The sequence below is a fragment of the Saccostrea cucullata genome, unplaced genomic scaffold (assembly GCF_032062105.1).
Source record: "Saccostrea cucullata isolate Sc308-1 unplaced genomic scaffold, CSIRO_AGI_Scuc_v1 ctg16544, whole genome shotgun sequence".
In the NCBI taxonomy this organism is placed as follows: domain Eukaryota; kingdom Metazoa; phylum Mollusca; class Bivalvia; order Ostreida; family Ostreidae; genus Saccostrea; species Saccostrea cuccullata.
In genome coordinates this window covers 12-10345 of record NW_026925864.1, presented here as the reverse complement: position 1 = coordinate 10345, position 10334 = coordinate 12, and the positions used below count along the sequence as shown (strand labels likewise).

Below are 10334 nucleotides of genomic sequence, written 5' to 3'. Positions count from 1 at the left end.
TGTCTTAAACCGTAACATAAAGCGAACTAAGCTATATCCTAGCTAAGTCAGACTTATGTTAAAAATATTTCCTATGAGTCAACCTATAGTTTTTGATTTTATATAGATATATTGCTAAAAGTGATTCAGTAAGGGTTTTAATAAATTACATATTAAAGTTGACGTCCTTACCTATCGGTTTAAGTTATGTTAGATAAGATTTTGTATTAAAATTATAAGTATGTTATAAACTATTCGGAATGTTTGAAAACAAATACCGCACGGTCAGAAAGTGACGATTTGTGGTTTATTGTAAATGTTCACGACAAATGTTTTATCACCTGACATGTTTTCAGTTTACCTTTTGTAACTCTTTTGTTTTGATAAATGTTCACTTACCCTGTTATTATCGCAGACAAGAAAAGATAATCGACCGCCTATTCACTTGAAATTTAAACTCTAAAAAGTTCAATACATATTGAATCCCCGCTATGTATAAGGCCATGCATGTCAGAAGCAAAAAATGCAGAAGTTTTATGATATACTCATTTACAATTTAATCAAGGATACAAAAAAAAAATCGGAATACAATGTATTCTTTCGTATGTCTCCACTTATCAGCAATTTTCTCTCTCTCTCTCTAGAAATGTAGTAAGCCCTGTCTAAATCCGTGCTTGTCGCGTTCTACATTTATTCTCATTGGAATCAGTGATCAGCCCCCCCCCCCCTTCCCAACGAAAAAATAAAATTCTTAAATCAGCGTCAAATAGAGATAATTATTTTCTTTAATGCATAATATGAATAGAGGAATCTTTTAACATCGAAAGTCAACATTAAATAATTCTAAATATATGTACAAGAAAGTTAAGATATACCTAAGTCACCTCTACCGGCCGCCTAAGTTTTGCTAAGATTGCTAAATCTAAGTACGCTTCTAGTTACGGTCTTAAGTTTTAGACTGTACTTAAGTCCTACTTAAGCACGGTCTTAAACTTAAGTAGCCTTTATGTTACGACCCCCAGCTGGCAATTATATATTTTTCGGCTACAGATATCTTCAATTAAATGAAATAATCAACAAAACTACATATCTGTGTTTGGCTATTTTTTTACTGCACTATCAGGCTGATATTTTTCATAGGAGGCATAAAAATGTAATATCAATTGAATCTAACGCTTTCAATGCATTTACATGTAAATTTAAAAATAAGTAAAAACATATCAGAGCTGATCAAATCCAGAAGCTGAGAAGAAGGTGAAGCGAAGACCCTATGGGTTAATGTTTTAAAGACTTTACTGTATTATTAACCATAAATTAAATTAAAGCCTTTTACTTAAATGCATGATATCTTGAAACTCATTATAATTTTATATACCTCTTTGTACCAAACATCCGACAGCAATAAGCTCATTATCTAGTATCCGTGGTTCTGTGCAAACAACAACATCATATTTATCTTTCAGAACATTATTTGTTCCATATCTGTATCCTTCTGCAGTGCCTGCATCCCAGTGCACAACTAACCATCCAACTTTTGTGATAAAAAATACACACGTTTAATTTCTTCCCCAATGAACTATTAAACAACGTACTTTGATTAACAATAAAATGTATATCTAAGTTATAGAAAATAAAAAAAAAGCATTCCGATACATCGATTACAATTATTTAAATCGAAATATCTCAAAAATAGATTGCATACAGACAAAAAATATAATGCTGATATTAAATCTGTTTTAACGGACCTGATATGAACTTAAACTGCGTGTACATTTCTTAAAAAATCAGCAAAAACATATGCAGGCTCAGACCGCAAACCTTTGATTTGCATCGAACTGTTACAAAAAGAGTATGATTAAAATACAATGAACATTAATATACAGCTTGATTGCAATAATTCTGGATTTAGACTGTTCGTAACTCTAAATGTAGTGTGCTTTTATAAAATTTTTTTTAGTCATGAAGAATGAAGAAGTATATCTTGAAACACTTTTTACCATATCTAATCATGAACAAAAGTACTAGGGGTCAGAACACTCGACGAGTCCTTACGGTCATAGTCGTTATCATCCTTTTTCTTCTTTTTTCCCCCCGATTCTAAATTGGAATCGTCTTAAGTAACATGTAAGCAAATTATCCGATATATATAAGATATCTATATGACTAAATTGCACTTTAATTTTAACTTTTAGTTCAGGAGAAAATATTCCAAAGTGAATAGTTATCAGACCTACAGACCTACAGACTGATGGGCCGACAAACAAAGGACAATCGACACATGATCGCAAAAGCTCACTTTAACCTATTATATATTCAAGTGGCCTAAATGTTGCGGCTTACCATCATTTGAATGCGTAACTACTGTACCAGGGCCGTGTTGATCCTGGTTTTTCCATATCCAGTCTGGACCTCTCTTCACCCGGCTTCCTAATGGAGGCATATTCGGATCCAGTCTTGGGGAATGCATTTCCACCTCATGTTTGTCATTCTCTTCTTGGATTTCATCCATTGATATAAAGACTGATTTCAATGCACAGATATCGAAAATATCGTCCTTCAATGAATCATTGTAAAGTGTTTCTGTCAACAATCTTTATCACCAAGTGAATTGTAAGAGTAACATGGGTAAAAAAAAATTAAGGTTAGTATGATTCCAAATAATTATCAAGTTAATTCTATAAAAAAATAAAGGCCAATATGAAATTCTTGTTAAAACCTTATCCATTTCGGTGAATTCCTTTCCAGGCATAACTTGAGACATCAGGTCTGCAATTGTCCTCCTATCTAATTTATCTGAAGTTGCTGAAAATGTAATCGACGCGGCAACATGCTGAAAGGGATAAAAATGTAATTGCACTTAAAATATTTATCCAAGTGGTAACATCCAACTTTTTATTTTTGTGGATTATGCCAGCAGAATGCTTTCCTTAAATTTATGAAATGAAAGATTTATATGTGCATTTTAAGAAAATATTGAAGTTAGTTTTACCATATTTTCCGTGAGTTTTGCAAACTGCTTTGCCTGATGTGAAAGAACAACCTTTCCCCCTCTGGAATGAGCAGACATAAACTCTAAATTTGCCTGTTGAAATTCAAATATACTTATTTCAATTTTGACACTTCAAAGATACACTATATCTTAATGCTAAAAATGTATCATAAACACTTCCTGTTACATATTTGCTAGATCAATGTATTAAAGCAATAAAGATGTTTTAATTACATTCTTTGTTAAAAAAGAAGAATTAATCTTCTCTTACTTGGTTCATTTCAAATATTTCATTATGATCATATATTCTAAAAGATTGAAATTAACTGTATGAAAAATTGAACTAAGCAATGCTACCATGTCTGGATTATGCCCAACTGGAATACAATAAATTGGATGAAACCGTCCAATATTTCTAGCCGCCTGATGCAAATGATCTTTAACCTGGATATATAAACCAAATTACACGTATCTGTATTTGAGTTTAAATCACTTGGCAAATTCATAAATTATCATCAACGAAGGGGGGCCGATTGGGGTTTCCATTGCGCAATATTTCGCGCATCATAGTACAATGAAGGGTAATTACTGTTTTAAAGCACTTTTCGCTTGATTAAAAAATATTAGCAAAATTAAGAAATTACAAGTTGAAAATTTAATGATTTAATAATAATCTTCAAGATCTGATTTTTTAACAAAATTAAGAAATTACAGGTTAAAAAATTTAATAATTTAAGAACAATCTTATATGTCTGATTTTTAAACATTATTTTTTTTTCAACTGATTGACGTCGTAATAGTGTGTTTTGACGTTATGATAACGTGAAGCTGTTAAAGATGGGGTAAAAATCGTATAAAAGAAAAAGAAATAAATATATGCTTTTGAAATTTAAAACATAAGAATTTGAAAATCTCTCCATCATTCTTCTTATGTATTAATTTCTTGACTCTGACATATTTTGTAGTACTCTGAGCGGAAAAATCTTTAATGTTTGGCATTTGGAGATGTCACCTCTGGAAACAAGAATTTGTGTCTTATATTTAGTTAGCAAGATAGTTTTACTAATCATATATCATAGTTTGAGCATAGTTGTGCGCTGAACTCAATTTAAATTATATATGGTTTAAAAAAATATGGATTTTCTGATACTGTAGTTTAAACACAATAAAACTCCAGACAACTGCTTTAAATCATGTTTTGTTTTAAGGAACATGTTTTAAAAATTTGAAAATTAGATGAATCCATTGATATTTTAGTCAATCGAAAATTTACATTTAAAAATATATTTTAAAAATCCAACCTGAGCGGGTCTTCGTATAAGCCTGTCGTCTGTATCATTCATCGATGTAAAATCCGTAGGTCTGCCAGCAGAAATAACAATAAGACGTGGATGTATATAAAAATTTCCCATCATTTTGGAATAACCTAAATATGTATAAGAATTACTTTTAAATGGACCTTTATTCAAAATGTACTCTTTAGCACTAAATAAAAGAAAAAAGAGATTACACTGACAAAAATTTAATGTGTCATAAATGCTTCTATTTAAAAAAAGTTTAAAAATTAGAAAATTTTTATCACTTAAAATTTTCAGTAAATAAAGGACCGATTTGTTTTTATTTTCAAAGTAATAAATTGAAAACATACCTGCACCGTTACAAATTGCCCCCTCTGATAAGATAAAAGCTGCAGTAAGAGGACATGGTCCACCATATTCAACATCATCTGTTAAAAAAGAAATGTTATCATATGCATGAACATTGCAAAGTTTGACTTATATAATACATATTTTATAAATCAAACTCTTAATTATATCCTGGCGTATTGTATTTTCGACCTATTTAGATGTAATTTATTAATTTATTGCAAACTTTATAGAAGCTGAAAAATTATGGGCTTAAAATGTTAGCATATGTGTCTATGAATAAAATTGTACAACTCAAATTGCAGTTTTGTGTTTATTTTATTTATATGCCATAATATGGGGAGGGTGCATTTTTACCTACAAAGATATTAGGGTCTTGTGTTTTCGACCTAAATATAGTATCAACGACCAACCAGTACTGGCTTGAAATATCCGTTGGATATTCCAAACAATAAAAATACGATTGTCTGTCTTTCAAAAAAACATTGAACAAATTCCATATTTCAGTTGAAAATACATTTATTCGTTGGTTGAACCCATTTGTCAGGAGCTGTGCATTTCTAAAAGAAATCAATGAAATTACGTTGCATTTTTCAGTAAAAATCCGTAAGAGAGTGCCCATATCTAATGGAGAAAAAAATTGTTTGATCCACCCATTCCTTTAAATATTCATGCGCCTATTTGACAGAGATCTTAATTTTCTTTCGGGAAAATGTCATCAAAAAATCTCTGTAATTAACCGATTGCGGCTTTGATTAATCAACAGATAAAATGTGCATTAGTAAAAAGACTAGAATTTCTGACATCGGACTAAAATCACATAGGGAATTCCGTTGAATTTATTATTTTGGGTATTTTCACTACAGTTGTACTTAAAAGGTATTTTTCCAAGTGTAGCAACCGAAAATAATGTTCTACCGCGCGGTATCTGCACAGAAAACAGATTTGGAAAAATAGGTTGAAAATACAATACGGTCGAAAATAGGATACGAAATGATACATATTTATCAGTAAGTTCAGTTAAGTGTGAAGCTTTGAATTACGTCACGATCTTTTTCGACAGATGCATCCAGCGTAAACAATTCAGCCGCCGCTGTGTGATTGTTCAACTCATATAATCAACATTGACACGGAAATAGTCTGCTGCACGAGCAACCAATCAGGGATAAGAAGAAACTTTCAGTTGTAACGCTTGCAGTAAGAAGGCATGTACTATTTACCTTGAGCGCAGCTGTCATCCTAGGTTGTGACGTAATGCAAAACTTCACACTTTACTGAAATTACTAATATCTCTAAGATCATACCAAGGATCGCTCGAGCTCTACGATAAAACGTCTTAAGGATAAATAACACAAACTTTTTCAGAAATCAGAAATATTTCTCATACAAATTTACATTTAAATTGGTAACTTGAATAATGTTTACCAAGTGTAGTGCGATAATTGTATAAGATTTGTCATAAGGTTAAAAATCTGTGCAAAATTTTGTATGGAATTATATAGAAAGCTAAACAAAGTCTAATATCTAAGCACCAAGGAAATCCCACAATTTCTTTATCTCAGGGATTTATTATTTATGTCATTTCAAATCAAAGTCAGTCAATAAATATATATTAATCCATGCATCAATTTTTGTTTGTTTTAAGTCCCCTTAATTCGTAAAAGAATATGATTGGCTATTATATTCTTTTATGAATGTCATGGATAAGTCAAGAAGTACTTTGAAAAGAACAATCTTTGAAGTTATAAAAGTAGTCAAATTGAATAAAAAGAAAATTATTTGACCTAATGAACTTTTAAAAAAATATCCTAGATATAATTTATTAAAATTTTGAGGTTTACCGATGCAATGCTTCAATCTATGGTATTTATTGGAGTAGTGATGTTTAAATGTTGTTGTTCTACCGCAAATCACCACAGCTACATTTTCACCCATGCTTGGATATTTCGCATATTCTGAAATTTTAATTCATATTTTATGAAATTTAATATGTAGGAAACATATTTAGTAGCATAACTTATTTGATTGAAAGGCAAAGTTTTCTAGTTTAAAATTTTTTATTTAATTGTGGTAAAAAATTTTGTCATTCACCTGTATACATGGCTTTTTGTCTTCCATTTAATTGATTAATCAAAAACTTGCCCTGAGTAAAATCAATTTTAAACTGATGCAGGCTATTGACAAAAATATTGATGATACAAAATTTTCTGCAACTTCGTTTAATGTCAGAATTTTGTAAATTCTATGGTTGTTACAATCATCTAATTAACAAATATAGCAATTCATTAGAACTTATTTTGGCAGACGTGATTGACCTTTGTTCTAATAATAAATGTGACTTCAGAATGTTTCGTCATTTCTGAGACAAGACATTTGGCTCACAACGAGTGTGATCGGTCAAAAGCGGGTGTTTACCCTTCCGCCATTGTAGCCACCTGTTTCCAACTTTGCCGGGAAGGGCTGTGGGTTATGCCCTGTTTAAATCTTTTAATTGTTTGTAGATTCTTTGATTTTGGTCACTGTTTATTTTTCATTATTCACGCTTTGTCAAGAACGCACTATTTATCAATCACCATAGATGTAGCAGGATGGGTTTGATTTAAAGTTCACACGTTGAGGTTCTTTTATTCCAAAACATTGTACAACAAGGGCCTATTGATTAAGAAAAAAAGAGCTAAATTGTATCACAAGTACCATCCATGATAGTGCAAAATGTCTCTTTCATTTGATAGAACCCTTCTTCTCCCACATTAGAGGATGTATCTAGTATGAATATATTGCATGCCCCTCTCCCCTGTTGATACCTTCTTTCACGATCTATAACAAATAATTCAAGATTAATATGAATCCATCTACACCACAAGAAATACGCAAAGGAATGCTCATTTAATGTACCTTAAACTTACTTTTTGTTGCATCAATAAATGATTGTTGTCGCCAAAATTGCTGTGCATTCTCCAAGGCGTAATCCATATTGTAAATATGCATTGGAACTCACTACAAAACAGTTTTATGTTATCTAATGACTTTTTCCCTATCTTTTTGAATAAACGTATATTCAACGTAGATTTTAATTTAGAGTCAACACATGTGCAACAAGGACGGAAAATGTCATTCAGACAGAATTATGATATTATTTTTAACCTTTTTTCCTTTTTCCTCCCAAAGGTGGTGGTAGTGTCTGTGTGTTACTTTATAAATATTTCAATGGCGTAAAAATATTTTTCAATCATACAATAGTTTACACTTGATGTTTTATTTCTTCTCTTCGAGAATTTTCACTCTTCTTAGGAGTTGCACTTAAATTAAGACCTCTCTACTTCACTAGTGGTGTATATTTACGAGTCATTGGACGAAAGTTTATACGGTCACATTGAAAGAACAGTATAAAGACGTGTTTTCACCGTTGAGAAATGACCTACGAGCCGTAGAATGATGTCATTTTTGTTAAAAAAAAATTAAAAAAAAGAAACCTGTGAGTAAGTTCTACCTCCGTGACATAGATTTAAAATGGGGAAATTAAGATCGTTCCTGTACTCTGCAATTCGACACCAGATACTTTTGACTAACTACGGCGTCACGCGGGCAGCTTTAAAAAAATGTTTAAAATTTTACGGGAAATCTTAAGTAAGGTAGATATGTAAGTTTTTTGGGCCATTATATTTAAAGTATTTTTTAAATTATTTTTGAAGTAATATATTCCTTGTGATTAAATTTGCCATTACAAGAAAACCTGAAAATGAATTACTTTTCTGGTAATATTGTGGAGTGTTTAATGTCACCTCAACAATATCTATCCATTTTCAAAAACATATATTACGTTTTATTGGAGACTCGAGCACTAGGAGGATGTTTGGTGACGTCATTTGAAGTTAACTCAATTGAGAGTACATCATGAAAATAACTTATCACTTACTCTTCTGTTTCAAAGGTCTTTTTAAGTGCCGAGTAAATATCTAAATCTACATTCCCCAGTCGTCAATATTGGTGCTCTCTCAATCTGAGTGAAAAAATCTTGAAAGGAACAAAGAAACAAAAAAGCATGTATATTATCGAACGATTCATGAATACTTTTATAATTTGTTTTATTTCAAAGACAACAATAAGCAAACAAACAAATAATCAAACGGTTAACACAGATCTAAATGTAGACCAATTAAAGGCCCATTTTTAAATATTGAGATCAATATACACATAATCTGTTAATATGGCACTATCAGCTGTTTTAATTTACGAGAGGTCATCCATCTATAATTACCCATTTTAGATCAGGTAAACATTTCGAAAGGTCAACATATTTTGTATCATAAAACACGGGGAATACAATTTTTATAAAGACGATGTATTAATTGTCAAATAACAATTGTTATTCCCATTCTTATGTCGATATGATATATCCCAGTGAGCTTGAAATAAAAGATATCACAGAGTCTGAAAAAATTGTTTCATATTTTAATCTTTTACTAGAAGAAGACATTAATTGTAATCTAACAACCAAAGTTTATGATAATCTTGATGACAAAAACTTTTCAATCGTCAGCTTCCCTTTTTGATGAAGCGTTATCGTTTTATATATCAGTCTTTGACAATAACTGGTCAAAGACTAATATACAAAACAATAATTATCTTTGACACAATATTCCGTCAGTTCCATTTCCATGACACTTCATTTATCTCCTTCGAATGAACGTTGATCTGTTTGTTTTTTGACATCACCACTCTGAACCTAATTGTAAGGGGTAAACGGAGGAACATAAGGTATTCAACAAAGACACAAAAGTTATTCTTCTGTAAAAATAACAAGATTTTGCCAAGAATGACGAAAAACCTTACGTTTCACCCGCCATTTTTATCAGAACTGTGGATTGTTGATTTCTGTCATAATTCCTATTAATTGCATCGTTAACCTGGTCAGAATATTGGTTCCATTTTCCCGAAGCATCTTTCCATATCCAAATCCGCCTTAAACCATCAAGAGTGCTACTGTATCTTGAATCTTTCCTGAATGCACAGGGTTGTGTCACATGATCAGCTGAGTTTTGAAAATTGGTGATGAAAAATTGTATTGTTCTCGCCAATAAACGTATGAAAGAACAATAGCAGAGGGGAGTGCAATCATTAAGATAAATTATGATGTAGCAAAGAACACTGGTATTCGTTGTTTTAATTATGACATAATTTTTTATGATCAAAATCATAACTTACTTCTAAAAGATTTGTTTCCATCTGCATAGGGATTGCTAAACAATAAAAAGATATAAGAAAGAAAATACAATGCTTAATCACATGAAAATATTATAAAATGGTTGCCTATTTGCCAAATAGAAACGTACCAAAGTTGTACATCGTACTTTCCTTTATAACCAAACCTGTAGTTACTTCTTACTGAATTGGGCCATCTTACCTAATATGAGAAATATGTAATATGAAAAGTATTTATAAATAATAGGATTCATGTGCATATTTGACGAGAATTATTCCAAACCAAATAATTTGACAAATTCTTTGTAAAATTTTATCGACGATCCTAAATTAGAATGAAAGTCGAATAAATTTTCTTTGTTTGTTTGCTTCCCTTTATTCAAGTAATTTTAACTTGTATAGGGTCGTTAACGATTCGCAGTGGAAACATATGAGTTTCTTGACATAGAGCAATGAGGGATTCTTCTTGTGCAAACAACTACGACGACACGGTCGGGAACTCTGTTTATACAATCGGT

General features: G+C 31.2%; 1 protein-coding gene and 1 long non-coding RNA gene across 3 annotated transcripts; both read right to left on the bottom strand.

Annotated features, from left to right (window-relative positions):
- Positions 1–1354: 1354 nt before the first annotated feature.
- Positions 1355–7743, bottom strand: LOC134269920 (uncharacterized; the record flags this gene model as incomplete). Its single annotated transcript, XM_062752101.1, has 10 exons — positions 7521–7743; positions 7309–7431; positions 6456–6569; positions 4617–4694; positions 4270–4394; positions 3326–3412; positions 2969–3061; positions 2696–2809; positions 2320–2533; positions 1355–1510 (listed from the first exon to the last, which is right to left on the bottom strand). Coding segments are annotated over exons 1-10 (1186 nt in total), but the record flags the coding sequence as incomplete, so codon positions are not given.
- Positions 7744–8262: 519 nt separating this feature from the next.
- On the bottom strand, positions 8263–9852 carry LOC134269921 (uncharacterized). 2 transcript variants are annotated; one of them, XR_009992678.1, is made up of 3 exons: positions 9820–9852; positions 9448–9615; positions 8263–9340 (listed from the first exon to the last, which is right to left on the bottom strand). It is a non-coding gene; the product is annotated as an uncharacterized LOC134269921 (long non-coding RNA). The 2 variants fall into 2 exon arrangements; XR_009992677.1 differs by having other exon boundaries at positions 8264–9340; positions 9448–9646; positions 9820–9851.
- Positions 9853–10334: the final 482 nt, after the last annotated feature.